Source organism: Diorhabda sublineata, chromosome 1, assembly GCF_026230105.1.
Source record: "Diorhabda sublineata isolate icDioSubl1.1 chromosome 1, icDioSubl1.1, whole genome shotgun sequence".
Lineage (NCBI taxonomy): Eukaryota > Metazoa > Arthropoda > Insecta > Coleoptera > Chrysomelidae > Diorhabda > Diorhabda sublineata.
In genome coordinates, this window is record NC_079474.1 from 32256820 (window position 1) to 32275404 (window position 18585).

The window sequence follows — 18585 nt, forward strand, 5'->3', positions numbered from 1 at the left end:
CTGTCGAATGAAGTAGTAACAACACTTTTGGCTTCACCAAGAATGAGTTCTGGTCCCATTGGTGAAGACCGCTTCGTCGTTGCTCGAGTGATCGGCACTCAAACGAGCTGAAACTTGCTCGACATCATGTGAAGCTCATTATGTATTTGGCGCGCTTAGGACTATGCATATGCGGATTCAGTCTTAGAGAGCGCTAGTGTCGTGAAGTTTGTGTTCCCTTGTTAAAAAATCAAATAAAACCTAACCTATCTAGTTTGTTAAATGTCAAATAGGAATTTAGTCACTTATGACTAACTTCCTATTTGACCGTTAAAACTTGTATGGCAGCTCTGCTGTCTGAGCAGATTGTTTTGGTTTGGAAGATGGTAGCGAAAAAAATTCGCTAAATTTGAGATGTCCTTTGCAGAAGCCTGCTCCGACCCTGCCTAACTAAACCAGATGGCTCCATTATTCAAATAGCAGGTTCAGTGTCAAGTCCGTTAACCAAAAGTTGTGATTCAACTGTTGGCCGAAACCAAATTAACTTCTCCTAAACGTTTGCCGGGGGTCAAACGGGAGGTTGACTGTTGGTTAGTTCAACCGTAACGAAAGTTCAGTTTGATGTGCCAACCGAGAGTTAAAAGGTACTTTCTAACCTCAAATTTTGCTTACTTTGGTTTGAGTTTGATGATGAACTTGAACCATTGAACGATTTTGTCATCTCCCAAAATTTTACTAAACAGACTATTTTGGAAAGATAGTAGTAATGCTGATTCATCTGATACTCTGATTACTTTTTTTCCTTTGCAATTCATCTTTTCAAATTTATATAATGAAACTGCACGTGGAAACTTCAAACTTTGACCTTTGACTGACATATTCTCGCCGTCAAAAGTCAGTTCATTCGGATTTGATTGGTCCAAATTGAACTTTCAATGCATCCAACGCAAATTTTTCAGCAGAAAGCTCAGGTTGGCCAACGGATGGTTGCAAATGCGTTATAATGTTAACCTTTGGTGAAGTTTCAACCGACGGTTGAATAAGTCCAGATATTGGTTACTAAATGGAGAGTAGAGAATTAACTTGACCTCGAAACTTTTTACAAGAAATTTGTTCAATTAGATTCTGCTATACTAACCTAATAATTGGACTGGAGTATGGTATCAACAAATTAATTTCTTTTGGACGTTTAAAGTGGCTATACTACTGAGTTATAATAATAAATTAATGGAATAGGAAGAATATTTGATAAAAAATGTTACAAAACGAATGTTTACTTTATAATATAATTTTTAGAAATTGAATCAAGACGTTTGCGAACTATCAACAGCTTTATCAAAAGCTGAAATGCAGAATAAACTAAAGGAAGAGGAAGTTAGTAAAGAAATTAAAAAATGGGAGAAAACAGGCGAAGTTCCTGCTCCTGAAATTTTAGGAAGGCTCATCACTACTCAAAACGAGGTATATTTTTATTAAAAAAAAATCCGTAATATTTTATTGTTGTTTATTTCAAATTTCAGATCCCTATTCTCAAAGAACAGTTAAACGAAAAAGAAAAACGTTTAAATGAATTGACTCAGGAATTTTTGGTTGGCAAACAAGTTTTATCGGAAAGTTTAAAGGAAGCAGTTAACGAATCTAAAAAACAATACGACGCCATCGATAATGCTTTAGAAGTAAGAATTCTCCCCTGCACTTTTTCACTATAACTAATTATTTTCAGTTGTTGATTGAATATACAGGTGGTTGGTGGTTGATTGCTTATTTATGGTTCATAGTTAAGTTAGTGGATGGTCATGAACCGTTGGGTACATAGGTTCGTCGTGTCTCACTTAAAACTACTGATTTTTTTGAAAAAACATGTTTCGATCCATCTCTGAAGAGTCTGCTTTGACTATCCAAAAATGTGATAGGTACATCAAGAATGATTTTATTGATCTGAGTTAGGCAAGTGAATAAACCTTGCTGTTATTCTTATTGCTGGAGTGACCGGGTACCCATGCATCTTCCTAACTTTTATAATATAAATTCCATTCTAAAGAAAATATATTTTGATTAAAAATCGTTTAGAGTTTTCTGAATTATGATAATTCCTTAGGTTATATAGTTTAACAAACTTTTTTTCTAATACAGGTATTACATAGTATACAAACGGTAGTTCAACAATGTGGACCTCTATCGAAACTACAACGGGATTTGGAGGAATTGAATTTCCAGAGCGCGTCGGCGGATTTCAACGCCAATGCTGCCCTTTTACAAGCTGTTGTCAACATGGAAATTACGCCTACAATTAATACAACTGCCTGAAGTGACTTTCGTCTCGATCACAATTTAATTAACGAATTTTTAATTAGGTCATAATAATAAGACTAAAAACAACAAAAAAAATCAAAATACCAGATAAATGGCATATATAAGTTTGCAAATATATAGTATGACATAGTTGCCACGTTGTAATTTTTTTTCCGGTCATTAGATCGAATAATATTCAATTACTGTTTCGGATAATAATTTTCTTTCCCCTGACATCACTTACACATCAGGTATCTTTCAATGGCCGTTATAGGGTATTTAACAAAATTTGAAAAAGTGTTTAGAATGATATTTATGTACCTCTAATTTGACATACAAAATGATTGTAATTTTTTATATCATCATATTTAATGCCAAGATTTTTTTAAAAATAATTTTCTGTATAAACTTCTCCCTAAAACTCTCATTATCAATATGGCGATGCAGTGACGTAAGTACATAGTAAAATTGTAAACAGTTACAGTTATTATTTCTGATCAAGTAAAAAATATTTCAATTGAATTTTTATTTTTAATAAATAATGGAAAAACAATGTTTATTTTAAGAACTTTCAAAAATGTCACTTTCAAATACCCTATTTTCTCTACAAATGTTAAATTTGCAAACTTAACGTTAAAACCCTTTAGTATTTTTTACTTGTATGTCTTTTTTTATGTAATTTGTGAAAGTGGCACACACTCTAGTAAAAACAACCCCTCAAAAAAAGGTATTATCATTTGAAACAACTTCTTATTACTTAACACAATATCTATTTATTAACGAGTGATAACGGATTTTCATTCTTCAACCTCATTTTGCTTCTACTCTTAACCATTCAACCATAAATTATATTTTACAAAAACACTGTGGAACAAAGTCACACACACAAAGAAAATGACAAAAATTACTTTGTTGTCGAACAAACTAGTGTTATATAATACATGAATTATTTTTGTAGTAATAGTAATCAGTTGGATTTTGTGTCTGCTTCGGTGAAGCAGTTGATTTTTAAGACAAGCAGAAGGTTTATCTATGTGTTCCTTAGCTTGTCTCATACCAGCTGTTTCAATTCATCTTTGAAGAGTCTCCTTTACGGAATAGATTACTCAGAGATGTGATAGCTACATCAATAAAAGAGGATTTTACTGATCCCAAGTGAATAAAGTTTGTTGTTACTCTTATTGCCAGGGTCACCGGGTGCCCATGCACCTTCCTACCTTTTTCCAGTTCTTTTATCAATATTTACGTTTATGTAAATATGTAAATTCCAGTATCAGTTATTCGACCAAAATGAGTGAACAAATCACATTCAACAAGTATAATAATGTTATATAAAGGGTGTTTTCAGAATTTTGACACTCAAATGATTAATTAAAGGAATATTTTAAACTTGAAGAAAAGAAAAATTAAAAGATATTTAAATATGAGGTTGTATTGCACTCCGGTAGGTTAACCATTATTACCGGTAACTTCCGGGTAATTCAGGAAGGTTGGGAACCCTACCTATAACTCATAAAATATATGGTTGTGGCTAGAAAAATTCAGTTTTTAGTATTTAGTACATATCTTTTTTAATATGCACACTTTAGACAGAAAAAACATTAATTCCTTCAATTGCTTTTTGTATTTGGTGATGTCTTTTAAAGATTAAAAATATATCAGTCAATTTATATACTGAATTGTAATTATTAGTAACCAGTATTCATATTTTGTTAAACAACATTCGCGTTGGGCGACAAAAATTCAATTCATTCCATATCGTTTAAAGTTTACGATTAAAAAAGATATTTTTTTTTTTCGTAGCTGCTTATTAATCATTTAGTTAAGACTGTTGGGATATATTTGGCAAAAATCAAAAGTTTTCTTTCTAATTTTAGTAATTATTAATATAGATGTTGAAATTTGTTATATAGATATAGATGTGTTGAAAAAAATTTATTGTAGATCCTATTATTGGACTTCCCCCGGTAATAAATTAAACAAAAAGGCTGAACGATGCCATTTCAGAGTGAGTCTTATGAATATGGTTGAAATCAATGATAAAAAGAAATATTTATTATAGAACATTATTAGAAATTTTCCGAATAAAAGTGGCACAGTCAGTAGGATAGTGAAACGAGCGTTAATGAAAATAACATTCGGTTCGTATCTACGATTCATTGACTATTCAAACAAGTCAAGTTAGCTAGGCGAATTGAATAACCCAACTAGAAAATCTGTGTTGTACTAGAACCTGGAAGAAGTAAGAGGATAATGTACGTTCCTATTCAAGCCGATGGAAAGGACCTCAAATACTCATATTTTGATTCTCAAAATACTAATATCAAAATTAAATTAAAATTAACTTCATCAATTGTAATAACGAAGTCTTGAACCAAATCCGAAATCATCGAATTATTAAATTCAATAATTCAAAAAACGCAGCATCTTTCGAGTCATTTTCTTAGTTTCATTTTAACAATAATACCCCAAAATCTGGATTCTGGATAATATATGTTGGATTTTAACTGTTTAGGTCTTGAAAATATTTCTTGAACAATATTAGGTCAATTATTTGAATTTTTAAAACCGTTTTCATAAAATTCACTCATTTGTGTTAAAAACGTCCACAAAGTCGTAAGTTGTATGAAACTTAGAATGAACGTTCGGAAACTATAGTAATAATTCTTTTTGTTGTATGAAACGTTATGATGGATGTTTGATAATAGTAATAAATCTTTTTACTGTGTTTTTAGCATCGGGCTTCGAAAAGATGTACCATTTTAAGAATAATTTGTTTTAAAATTACTTTATACGTACCTTTTGATCAGAAAAATATACACTATGAAGTTTATCTATCTAAGTAAATCATTTTAAGACGATGAACAACTCATTTACTACCACTGCATTAACACTATCACTATCATAGTGTATGAGTACAGTCTTTGAAGATAATCATTCGGTTTCCAATTCCTATTTCGTGCACTAAATGGTGAAAATACTATATAAAATCGATTGAATATTCTTCAACCGTAGGCATGAGAATCTTTATTTTCCACAATTTGGAAATTTACTTAACTACCTTCCCATCTTTGACTTTTTTATATCTTCTATTTTAGCATATCCAACCTAAAATGAAGTTGAAGACTGCTATTCTTTGAAACAATCTACTGCTTTGACGTCGTTTTTCCCCAAAGCAGAGCAGATACTCGATCGCCTATTCTTCTTTGTTAAATTATAATAGTTGCAACAGTGCAATGTCCAGTGCGCATTCCGAAAGTCTTCTAGATTGATTTATTGGCGATTTTTTTGTTGTATCCTTGCCTAAATCACTCTGGATATCATGCAATCACTTCTATATGATCATTTACTTGATGTTTAGTTCTAATTTCTGTGTCAATAGCATCTTTCGACAACTCCATTTGTAGTAGTACTGAACTGTCTTTATCCTCGTTCTACATTTACAATTCCCTTTGATTATTTTACAGTTTTTTTGGTACAATAAATTATGAGACTCCATGTAGGTATATTTTTCTGATAAATTTGAATAAAACATCACAAAATTGCCATTTTTTTATATTCAATATTTTAAAGTGCACTAATCACATTCGATGAACAAATTAATGTATAGGAAGTAGCAACATTAAAAATAAAATGATGGTAAATCGATGAAACTTTGTTTAGTAATAATACTAATTTTAATTAATTTTGCGTTCGTCATTTTATTTTTTGGTGCTTCTGACAAAATTCATATTTTTAGAATGTACTATATTGCCATTATAATTGTAAATACATTTATTTATTATTATTCCAGTGAGTTTTAATTTAATCAACTTTATACTAATCAACGCAACCAATATCCACATTAGAAGTACCCAATTTACCTCAAAAAAAGAATTTTTTTGATTGCCAAACAGGGTTTACCTCCAATAATAACTTTTTTGGTCAGTTCCAAATATTTCAACCAATTTAACTTTCCTCGGGCTCGCATATTATTCTTCAAGGATTTGTCAACTCTATTCGTTACCAGTTAGCTAAAATTTTTGGGTAAAAAATCAATCGGTCGTCTTTGTTCCAATCTAGTTCATAATACTTCATCGGTAAATTTTAGGGCTTTCTCTCAGTACCTGTACCTTTTACTTTTCACCACAGATTTTGGCAATCAAAACTCAAGGTTAGTAGTCTCTCTTTTCCTTGAAAAGAGAAAAAAAGATGAGGCTTTTTGTGCATATCATAAGCCTTTTGAGTTCCTTTGGAACAAACGTCTATTTTCGGGGAACCAAATCGATGTTGAATTACATACCGAAGAACGAATGAGTTACTCGAATCAGTTTTTAATTTACAAACGCCATTTCTTTTTTATGTTCAGTTCGCAGTTGAAGTAATCTCTCGCAGAAGTAATATTTACTGCGTGAGTAATGAGATTCGATACACTTGAACGATATTATGGAAGCAATCACAGTATACGTTTCATTATCATACATATATTATGATTTCCGAACTCTCGTCCTCTTCTCTTTGGAAATCTCAAATTTTTTTATGACTGTATTGACTCGTTTCATTATTCTTGATATATTCAGGAATACCTGACGGAATACAGAAACTTTCTTAGTGTGTTTGAATAAATTACTTCACGCTCACAATTTTTGGTTCACTCTGGCAGACACTTAGACGACGTTTGACATTATAAAATTTATTATTTATCTTCGCCTCTTTTTGTGTGGATCAATTACAATATAGTTTCCTGGAGCAGTCTTTCAACCTCAACAAAATGCTATTGTAGTTAAATAAATCTATATCCTTACACCTTGTCGATATAAATAAGATTACAACCGCTGTTGGTTATACACTCCAGTTAAATATAACCATTGGTTATTTTTAACCAAAAAAGCTACAACTCCATAGCCGTCGTCCATCGCGGAAAGGTTAAAAAAAATAAATATTCTATAATAATTTTTTTAATGAATGTCTAGTACATAAAAGCAATTATATAGATAAAAAACATCAAATTATAACTTAATTTTACACCTATTTCACGAAAATACAGAAACTCACATATGATAATGTTCAATCAAATTATAACTTGACTTTAAACATTTAAAATTTCTTATGTTTAATTTTTTTACAAGTTATAAATATTAGAAAAAGAATTTTGCAATTTAACATGAGACAATACTTTTGTATAATCTCCACACGGGGACAGAAAAGTATATAACAAAAGTGAATGATTTTGATTTAAAAAAAAAATTTAATTGGAACAGTTCTTAATGTATTCGCATAAAGTATAAAATAAAATTCAAGATTGGGAATGGAACCGGTAAAATCTGTACAATATTTCAAGAAATTATTTCAATGATTCTAGACGAATCAAAATACATAGATAACAAAATAATAAATAATACATCTTGTAATAAAATTAAGTAATTAATTAGATAGATACAATCGATGATAATCATTAGCCCCAAAGGCGCAATTACATTTCGGACATTTCCTCTGCCTTGTTTCGTACCTCGTTTTGAGACAGTCATAACAAAAAACGTGAAAACATTTAGATAACACCGCATCTTTTCGTTTGACTTTACACGAAGGACAAGTTAAAGTTTCTTTGTACTCTCTTATTTCCTCCATCATAACTTCGTCTAGAGTAGTTCCTGCTAATTCCATCTTCTTCATCCTTTCCGCTTTACGTTTCAACTGAGCTATTTCTTCTTGTAAACGTTTCGTTTTGTAAGCTTCCGCTTCTAACGAACTAGTTTTTTCAGCTACCACTTGTTGAGCTTCTTTCATTTGAGAATGATATTTTTCTAAAAAAAAAGGAAATAAAAACTTTTTAAATATTTTTAATAATAAAAAAAATCCTACCTAAATGAAGCTTCAGATCAGCGGCAGATTGCGCCGACTCGATCGCCTTTCTCTTATGCATTTCCATGGCTTGTTGACGTAACGACAATTCTTTTTCCACTGTCGCTAAAGTATTTTGGAGGATTCTCTCTTTTTCCTCCAACTTTCTAACGACGATATTAGCGGCATCCACTTGTGTCGTTAACGTTCCGACTTGTTCTTTCAGTACATCTTTTTCTTCTCGAGCTAATTTATGAAGTTGATTTGATTTTATTCGTTCTGACATTAATTTGAAATTAGCATCATCTTTTTCTCGAAGTTGTTGAATCAGTCTCGAATTTTGTTCCTATTAAAACACTTGGGTCTAATTAATAATTTAATAATAATTTGTTATTAATTATTACCTGCATATCTTCGAAAGCCTGTCCAGTTACTTCCATTTCATTTAATAGAGCCTCTTCTTCCAGGGACCCAACAAACGGTCGTTGATGGGGGTTATGTCCTCCCCAATTACCATCTGTCGGTTTCTGATTAGCAACTTGTTTTTGTAATTCGTATTTCTGTTCTTCTAATTGTTTTATTTTCTTCAAAGCCTCGTCTTCGGCCAATTTTCTTTTATCATCCCTCTTGTTATCCTACACATTGTACACAATTTGTTCAACTTTATAATAAAACATTCTTCAAGTATTTAATGTTAAATTCTGATTATTGGACAAACGAGTGTTCACTAAATCATTAATTCAGAAATAAGTTTTATAAAATTTAACTACAAAATAATTGTCAAAATAAGTGTACTGACTTTGTATTTTCCTTGTAGGGAAATATAGCAAGGATAGAAACCAGAACAGAATTGTTCAAAGTATAGATTGTAACCTGGGTAATGACCAGAATCATAGAAAGTATCAAAACTCAACACAGGTTACATAATGGGAGATCGATCGTTAAAAATATTATGATATGGAGATAACACAGTAATAATGGCAGAGAATAAAGATAAGATGAAAATTTTAACTAAAATGACTACACCAATGGTCATAGCCAAAAATCTGAATAAACATAAATAATACAAAAATGGAATTACCTGGGAGAAAGGAAGAAAGAAAGCATGAAGTCAAACTATAAAATCTTGCAAGAGGAGAAACTGGTTTCAAAAAACTCAGGAGGAGGCTGAATATGCTGAATTAAACAACATAGAGTTTTATTAGAAAAAAAAGAAGATATTGCTGGATGATTTGATCATAAAAAATTTATAAAAAGGAATTTAAACAACCTGCATTTTTTTTAATGTCTGTCTTAGCTCCTCCAAGTCAGTTCGTAACTTCTTTTCAGCTGCCATCAATTGCACTTTATCCCTTTGTTCTTTACTGACCCCTTTATACATGTCCAGCAGTAACTTCATCTCTTTTTGTTCATTCAAAGCTTTTCTGAAAATAATGACGTTCTTCATTCATCCAGATACAATAATTGATTTATTTTATCAATCTTAAAAACATAACTTATTTCAAGTAGAAACATTAGCAAAACAATGAGTCCAGTAAAAGAAACTTAAAGTTTTAGCCAAGTGAATACAGAAAAATGACTTGTGGGGTAGTTTTTTTCCATTCATTGTCTAATTTATGCAACTACCTCCTGGTATCACAAAACATGTACGAAACATAAATTAAAAATAGGTATATTAAAATTGGTGAAGTAACCTAAAACTTCTGATTCATATAAAATATATTTGAATCTGCTAATCTTCATTTAGGGTTAATGGGGCCCTGTGGTATGCGTGTTTTTATTGCATGATTATCAGAAGTGCTTTCATTAGTTTTTTAGTTTGTGATTAGAAGACAGTTTTTGATTTTATATAATAGCCTGTGTGCTAAACCTTGTCAAATACCTGGCTAATGTCTAAAAGCACTGATTTTCGTAAAATTAAAAATAAATATTTGTTGCTGTTTGAAGTCTATATATTATTCAAAGAGTAGTTTACGGCAAACCATAATTATCATCTTGCAATCATCTGTCATTTGTAAAAACTATAATAATAACTCTTAGTTAAATCTATTTACGATTATTTTGAAAAATAACATGATAATTCACAATTGAATCCAATATTCAATAATTTCTTTACAAAAACAAGTGAATATAAACAATATTTGTATACTTACTTCAATTGGTTCTTTAGATCTCTCACCATTTCAGTTTCGACAATCTTTGCTTCTTTCATCTTCATTGCTTCTCTATGATCTTTTTCATTTTTAGGTATCACTTCTTTTTTGATAGAATTCTTATCTTGTTTTGCACTTCCCTCTTTTTTAATACCCGACGAATCATTGGAACTGGAAGCTTGATCTTTATTAACGTCGTTATCTTCAGTTTGCTGGAATAGAAACAAAAAATGAAACAAATATTTTGATGTATGAGGTATGGATGATTGATTTTAGTTTCACATACCTCTGTATCATCCTCTTCTTTTTTTACTGTAAGATTTGGTTCATCTTTAATTTGTGCACTTTCACTGCTTGATAAATCTTCTTCTTTAATCTCTTCCTTTTTAATACCCTCTTTGGAGTCTTGACTGGAACCTTGGGCTTGTGTTAATTTTTGTTGTAAATCATCTATTTCTTTTTTAAGTTTCGGTAGTTCGGCATTAGCTTCTTTATATTTTCTCTTATATCTTTAACATCAATAAAATAACAACATTAATTGATTATAGAATAAAAATAATTTTTTCTCAAAAATTTTACATACTTATTTATACTAACTTTTTAATTATAGGCACAATTCGAAACATAACTTTTAAAAATTAAGGATATTAAAACAACCGAACACAGTAAATAATCTACAAAACAAATACAATGTGTATTTCTTTCAGAGAAAAAAATAGTTAAACTGGTTTTGATAATAAAAATAAACAAGAAACTTAAATTATCATATCATGATACAAGTCCATTTGAAATTAATAAATATTTACTATATTATAAGAAATATATGTACTCAGAAGAATACAAAAGAATATTTGTACACGGAATATAACAAGGGCATAAGCATGCAAAGAAGAAAACACTCAAAGACAAAAAACTAAGCAAAAACAAAAGAATCCTGATATATTATGAAGTTAATGACACAACTGATCTAACTCAAACTGCAGAAACAACGAAATGAGTACCAAATGGAGCTAAATAATTGAGGGTTTTTGGAAGATGAATTATCAAAACAATGATGGAATCTAAATTTTTGTTCTTACTATCTCTTGAAACCTTTTCAATGATCTAGAAATCGACGATTCGTCTTGTACTTGTGAGAAACCTTCTCAAATCAAAAAAATAGGTGCAGCACATTATTACATGATTTTTTTCTTGGTAAATGTTGGCATTCAAAAGTTTTAATTAAATTACAGAACTAGACTTGTTTGGGGAATCGTTTTGGCCTTACAGTCATTCTGCACCAATACCTAGAAGACTCTACAACTCATTGCTCTGCTTCCCAAAGGAGGTTATTTTTTGGGGGTTTTCGTGTCCCACTTTCCAAGGTGTTACTATTTCAAGGTACTTAAGCCTTTTAGCGAATTGGGCAGGACATTTGCAAAGTAGATGCTCTACTGTGTCCAAGGTTTCTTACAGAATCTGCAATTGTCGCCCTCTGGATATGCCTATCGTCCTAAGATAATGTTTGACTAGGCTGTGACCAGTCAAAAGACCGACTGACCAGTTTTATGTCATTTCTAGTCACCACGAGAAATTCTACAAAGCTCTTGGTTTACATGGTTATGAATCTTTTGGATGGTCAAAGACTTCGAGTATTTCTCCAGTGAGACTCCATCTGATTCTTTAACCATCCTTATGAGATGTCAAAGTATGTATTGCATCTACACCTATGTTGGTATTCTCAAAGTCTCTTTTCCAGGTGGTCACTTATTTTTTTGTATTATCATGTATTTGGTTTTTAATCCTCTTTCCTTGTTTCTATTATCCTGAGTATTGCTTTTTTAGTTCTTGCCATTAGTGTTAGGTCATCTGCATATTCAATTATCCACAGAAATGTTTGTGTAAGTTTCCTTCTGAGTGCAGCCTCTTTTATATTCATTCAAGAGCTATATTAAATAGTATTGTCAATAGTGCACCTCCACTTCTATTTCTTTTATCAAACTTTCACTTTTGCTCTTTCCAATATCAATTTTGTTAATTTGATAAATTGCATTAAAATGGAATCAGTTGAACCATCCTCCATTCTTCTAGAATTGACTCTAGCTTCTATATTTCTTTACTCAAATCCTAGATCACCTCTAATTGTTAATTTCCTCTTTTTTATGTAAGTTCATTGTTATTTCGTCTAGTCCCAGTGATTTATTGTTTTTTTGAAAGTCTTAAGATTCTATTGTCTTCTTAGCTAGTGGTTTTTACCCTTGGTATTTCCACTCCTATTAGGGTAGTTATTGATATTGTTTTTCAAATTCTGTCCTTTTTCAATCCAACAATAATCACCCTTACAAACTTTAGTTAACTAAAGTTAACAAATACTAATCAAGTTTTAACATTCAAAAATATCAATTTACCGACCTGTGCACTTCTCCCTTTAATTGTTGAGTGTTATTCTGCAATGAAGTAATCAAATGACGCATCTCCCTGTTAATTGGACCGGTCTGTTCGTTGGCAGCTAAATTCTGTTCAAATTCAATCCTCAACATCTCATATTCTTTTCTTAATTGGGCTAAGAAGTCTTCTAGTTGCATAACCTCTTGTCTGAGTTTTTTCTGTGCAATCAATTCTTCGCCCTGTATAAAAAATGTCATAAAAATGAATTTAGAGGGTAAGTCGTAGAAACTACTCACTTCCATCATCTCGATATTTCTCAAATGCGCATTTTTGCTACTTTGTAATTGTTGTCTAGCTTCATCTAATTGAGTTTTTAATTGCATAGATTCATTGTATAAAACTGAAAATTGTGATTGGAGACATTTATATTCAGTTGTTTCAACTATAACGCTTTCAGGAAGTTGTCTGATCTGCAACAAAAATTTTTACTACTATAATAAAAAATATTTTTTCCACTTACATCCATTTTGAGTTTCTCGACTTCTTTAAGAGTTTCCCTGTGAGTTTGATGCAACTTGTCTAATTCTTGTAATCTATTATTAGCAAGTTCTTTCCACTCTTCCACTTCCTTCATGAGATCCTCTAGTTTAGCTTGAGGAACACTCGTTTGAGGAGCAGGTTTCTGTTCTTTACCGGACTTATCAGCAGGATCTCCGTGAAGTTGATGGTATGCTTTCAACTTCTCCACAGCCTTTTGAAATAAATAAATAGAATTGACTATATCAAATGAAATTTCTAGATTATTACCTCGGCAAGGTGTGTTTCAAGCTTATCATTTCTGTTGCGAACTTTGTCAAGTTCATACTGAAGGTCATCAATTTGATTTTTCAGCTCAGCATTTTCAGTTTCTCTAGCAGTTCTAGTATCTTGTAATTCACTAATTTTTAAGCTGAGTGTATGATATTTTTCATGTAAAGTCGTGTGTAACGCTTGTAGATTTCTATTTTCACTCTGAAGCTGGATATTAGTTTGACGAATCGCTTCATCAACAGAAGGTGCATCTTCTACAACGTAAAAGATTTCCCAATATATATTTTCCCGCCCCAAAAATCGTTTTTATTTTCAAAATAATAGATGCAAAACGTTAGTAGTAGTTCAAAATTTTTACTTTGTGTAATCTAAACTGCCTGGGCAACACTCAGATTCTCCTAACCACATCAGACATAGTATTTGAACACCCCTCAACAGCTTATATTTACCATTATCTGAAAGTGGGGTTAGGCGTAATCATTGTGGTCTTTTTGTTATTGGGAGTGTTAGAACTTTTGAATAAATATAATGCCACACAAAAAAGCAAATATTGGGAAGCGGTGGAAGGTAAAAAAAGACAATTCTATTTCATATAAATTTTGTGAAAAACATAATTTCTCAAATGCAAGTAAAATAACTTGCCATATGAAGAAGTGTCCAAGCGAAGTGAAAAAATGTTTAAATTTAAAATCAACATCATCAGTTGCAAAGTAACCTGCTGATTGGGAAAAAAGAAGAGATGTGAATTTAATAAATCACCAAACTTAATATGGATTATTAACAGTCTTATTAAAACTACAGCATAAAGCAGAACTTGAAGCAAATTAAATCCTGCGGCAACAGAGAGATCGTTTAGTACCTAAAGCTGGATTCATAATAAGGGAAGAAACCGTTTAACCAATGAAAGGGCTGGTAAGATAATGTTTCCCATAAATTGAGGCTTCTAGAAAACAAGAAAGAAGAAGCAATGTCAAATGAAGATAAAAATAGTTAGACAACACCAGGATCCAATTCCAGTGCCTTTACTACTAATAATGTAGAATCATTAGATGAATTAGAAGCAGAAGAATAATCTGAAGGAGTTTAAATTGATATTCCACATATGGATTCAACTTCTTCGGAGCCTTGTTCTATTTTGATTCCTGGAAAAAAACCTGCAAAATATTATCAGGGAATTTACCCATCACTAGAAGGGATTGAAATAGTAAAAAAAATAAGGTATTGAAATCACTAAAAGCATAAAAATAAACTGACACGTTTAAAGATTATACTTACGCCCTTCTAATTCTCCTTTAAGTGCCAAAGTAATCTTCTCATTCCTCTGCATCAACCTGTCAAAAGCTTGAATAACTTTGGCAACTGCTCTTCTTGATACTTGCACTCTATTTGCAAGTTTATCATTCAACTCATCTTTGTCCCAAGTAGATAGTTGCATCAAGAAAGAGGTAGTTGCTTCATTTTCATCTGTAAATAATTATTTCTTATAATATAACGAGTTGGCATGGTTTAAAACATATATTTTTCTTCCATAGAATCGAATTTAAGCATACTTTTGGTTTCAGATTCATCTGCAGTTTCAGCATCAAACCTCTGAAGTAATATTCTTATATCTTCATTGAGTTGATTCCAGTATCTGTTTACAACATTCAGCATAGCGTCATCTTGTGTTTGCCGTTTTTCAAGTTGTTCAATTCGCTGTCGTAATTCTTGTTCTGTTCGACATCTTTGTTCTATCCTCTGTAATCAGATTATAGAGTAATTTAAATTTACTTGATTGACAAAAATATATTGAAATGCTTCTTCACCTGAGCCAACTTTTTATTCTGAAATTGTAGTACTTTAATGTCCATTTCTTCCAAAGTAGAAACTGGACCTATCAAGTGGGGTTCGAAGTGAATTTTTTTTATTGGGGGCTGACTACCGCTACCCGCCTCTTCAGCGTGTCTTTTAGACATGTTGTTATGTAATTTTAAGGATTTTAAATTAATTAAAAAACACTCATAGAAAAAAACTTAAAGAAGCAAAAAATTGTTTTAAAACAAATATTGTGATCAAAAAGTTAAACTGAATGGGAATTATATGAAAAGTATTAATTAAAGAAAAATGGAGCTGATTAAAGATAATTATATTATTCACTAAACAATATTAAACATTAATTGATAAAATAAACATTAATTGGGACAACAGTAACTGTTTCACAGTTCTGTATTTTTTGATAAGATGCAATGAAACGTCTAACGATAACGACAAATGACATGTGACAAACTGGTAGATTTGTTCGAATCATGTACACTGATTCACAATGTGTAGATTAATTAATGCTTACTAAGTATAATATTATAAGTAGTTCACCCATCTGACTAAATTAATGCTTCATTGTATTATAAGCATATATTAGAGACCCTTTTTGGGTGGATTATCTTAGTTGAAGTTATAAGGTTATGCCCTACCATTCTGTAACAAAAAACTGATATATGCAATAAAAATAATTTCTGTTGTGTTGTCTATTTTCTATGAATAATTAAATTAAACTAGGGAGTTTATTGAAATGTTTGACATTTTCATCTTTCCTTACATTAATATACTCGATCAGTTTTTTATCTTCTGCAATATCAAGTTATTGTTCCATTTTCATTTTATCAAAATCAGGAATATCTGTTAAAAGACGTATATTTTTTAAAATTACACTTGTATGAAACATTTGTGTTATGGAATTGGCTTAGGAATAAACCAACAAAAGCTAAATACGTCCAAATAAGATTGAATGAAAACTATTGTAATATATAGAAGTAACAAGATGATAGAAGTATACCTAAAGTGGACATAAACAGCCTCTTATTCGAAAATTGTCAAGTAGAATTACATTTTTAAATAAATCTCGTTATGTAAAAGAATAGATGATTAGAGAGACCAATTTATAATCTCTTGACTCATTTCAATGTTAAATCAAATTTTTTCCAATAGACAAACTAATTGAAATAAATGTGGATCCATTTAGGAGGCATGGGCGTATTCTTTAGCTATTTCCACCATATCAAACAATGACCAAGCCAAGAATCGATCGATAGAGAATATAAAGAGAAGTGGGACGCTCTTCAAAGAACATTGATCAGACCCAGACCGGTTCCGTCGGAGAAGGGATACCAGGCATGAGTGTTCGATTTAACAGGTGAAGCAGATCGCTTATAGAGGCCAAATAAAAGAGGACGAACAAACAGAATTTATCTAAGAGAGATATGAATCATTATATTCAAGGCTGGAAACACGTAGATTCCCTGACTTCGTATCTATTTAATGCAACATGATTCAGACCATTTTATTCAAATATCTATTCTGCAAATCGAATATGTATATTCATATTTTTAAATTGTGGAAGAGTGGTACTTTAGACATAATAATTTCTGTGAAAACTTCGTAGAATCTATTATTTTCTAAGAAATAGAACTATAAATTTTAGAATAATGGGTGAGGTGTATTGTTTGAACAGGTAGATAAATCCTAAAGTTTTATTTACTCTTGAGGTGAAAGTATGTCGCTTATTCCATCACTAATATGTACAGTGGGTACAAATAAATCTCTGGTACTTTTTTATAATTATACGTAGGGGCGGCCATGTTCAAAATTTTTATTAAACGTGAAACTATTCATCTTCCGATAAATATTCTTACAGAGATTTTCCTTGAAATATGAATAATAAAATATTGGGTTTTAGCTTAAGTTTCTGTTCCTTCTTCTTCTCCTATTCTCTCTGGGAAGATTCTGTCGAGCCAACTTACTTTTAATAAGGTATCAATATTTAATGGTTAAATCTATGGATAGTGCTGTAAAATTCACTGAAATCATAAAATATTAGTTTAAGGTATGAAGGAGTTTCTATATCTTCACAAAACAACTAATAAAACATATACATGAAATTGACAGTATCAATTTAAGTGTTTGAAATTATGGTTAGCACAATTTTGTACACCCTGTATTATATATAAACCATATATATTTAGAAAGGTAATAGTTCGCCAAGCCACATCAATAAAATACGAAGAATAAGAGACGGAGAGAAAAAATACTGTCGAATAAGTGGGAAATACTGAAATATATTTTCAAGTATAGTTTCATTAATAGGAAGTTTAAAAATTTCATTGGCTTCTTCAACGTTCGAAGCGGCAATGAAAGGTTTCTGGAAGTTGTGTATTTTCATTTCATTTAAATGTACTGAACGGCTCTGCATAGTTTATTTGTTCTCTCCAAAAAGGAGTGGGTCCGCAACGTTGGCCTGGGTAGCGAGAGAAGGCCAATGACCTGGTGTGTTCAGTTGTCAGTTATGGCAATGAGATGAAATAAATTCAGATTGATACAAGTTACCAATCTTTGAAATGAAACCATTTTATCGATAAAATCTTCTAATTGCTTCAAATTATTAACAATCGAAACTATTTTGTAATATTACGGTGTTTATTAGATACAGGTATTCGTGGTTGGTTCAATATTGATGTTTGGTTTGCGCATGGTTAAATATTGTTTGTTTTTTGTTTACATTAACAAAATACCATATTGGTTTCTGAGTTTCTAAATTAAGCAATTCTCATTTCAAATTAGATGACTGCATTGAAATTGAACAGAAACATGTTTTAATACGACCAAGAATAAAGCATTGAGGCTAACCATTATATAATATGAGAATGGGAATTATAAGAATAGTCAAACTTATAAACAATTTTTTCATAATAGTAAATGAAAACTGCGGCTATAAATGATTATTGTACAAAGTTATAACTCATAAAGTCTTTGTTACTATCAACAACCACTTCATTGTGAAGTTATACCCTTTAATGCAGGGACGGCTCTAGGTTTATTGGGCGTTTCATGTTGACTATTAACTCTCAGCACACCGACTTGAAGCGTCAAACGAGGTCACGTGGTAAAATGGCGTCATATAAAATTAATGCAGCGTCAGATATAAGAGCGTCAAGCTTCAAAAACCTTCAATGTACCTGTCGTTATTTAGTTATTAATGAAATACTACCTCGTATTTCATTGCTCTTTTTAGATCACTATTAAACATAAAATAATATAGGTTAAGGTTTTTTGCTATAAAACCTGATTTAAAAAGCTGAACAATGTTTAGTTTTGACGCTGCATCAATTTAAGATGACGTTTCAGACTAAAT

At 31.1% G+C, this 18585-nt stretch overlaps 3 protein-coding genes across 4 annotated transcripts in view; 2 read left to right on the forward strand and 1 right to left on the reverse strand.

Annotated features, from left to right (window-relative positions):
* LOC130450298 (coiled-coil domain-containing protein 18) overlaps window positions 1–6058 on the forward strand; it is a 64286-nt gene extending 58228 nt beyond the window's left edge. The window contains exons 8-10 of the mRNA XM_056788630.1: window positions 1276–1440; window positions 1500–1655; window positions 2113–6058. Of these exons, the coding sequence (XP_056644608.1) occupies window positions 1276–1440; window positions 1500–1655; window positions 2113–2286 (495 nt within the window). The 3' untranslated portion in view covers window positions 2287–6058. The remainder of the gene's footprint in view (window positions 1–1275; window positions 1441–1499; window positions 1656–2112) is intronic.
* Window positions 1–18585, forward strand: part of LOC130450384 (protein phosphatase 1 regulatory subunit 14C) — a 321652-nt gene that overhangs the window by 285196 nt on the left and 17871 nt on the right. The gene's annotated exons all lie outside the window — the stretch shown is intronic.
* Window positions 7191–15683, reverse strand: LOC130450309 (E3 ubiquitin-protein ligase Bre1). 2 transcript variants are annotated; one of them, XM_056788649.1, is made up of 13 exons: window positions 15227–15683; window positions 14972–15158; window positions 14697–14885; window positions 13419–13675; window positions 13132–13362; window positions 12908–13081; window positions 12636–12850; window positions 10531–10753; window positions 10245–10456; window positions 9362–9515; window positions 8496–8717; window positions 8113–8437; window positions 7191–8054 (listed from the first exon to the last, which is right to left on the reverse strand). In XM_056788649.1, the coding sequence occupies exons 1-13, from the start codon at window positions 15374–15376 to the stop codon at window positions 7675–7677; spliced, it is 2919 nt and encodes a 972-aa protein (XP_056644627.1). In that variant the 5' UTR covers window positions 15377–15683; the 3' UTR covers window positions 7191–7674. The 2 variants fall into 2 exon arrangements, with proteins under 2 accessions (XP_056644627.1, XP_056644619.1); XM_056788641.1 differs by having other exon boundaries at window positions 7193–8054; window positions 8496–8726.

Excerpts from the sequence above, each read along its gene's own strand:
- LOC130450309 (XM_056788641.1), bottom strand. The coding sequence starts at position 15,376 with ATGTCTAAAAGACACGCTGAAGAGGCGGGTAGCGGTAGTCAGCCCCCA. Across the intron at positions 10,754-12,635 it reads TTAAAGGGAGAAGTGCACAG|ATATAAGAGAAAATATAAAG; the intron begins GTCGGTAAATTG and ends TTGATGTTAAAG. Across the intron at positions 9,516-10,244 it reads GATCTAAAGAACCAATTGAA|AAAAGCTTTGAATGAACAAA; the intron begins GTAAGTATACAA and ends CATTATTTTCAG.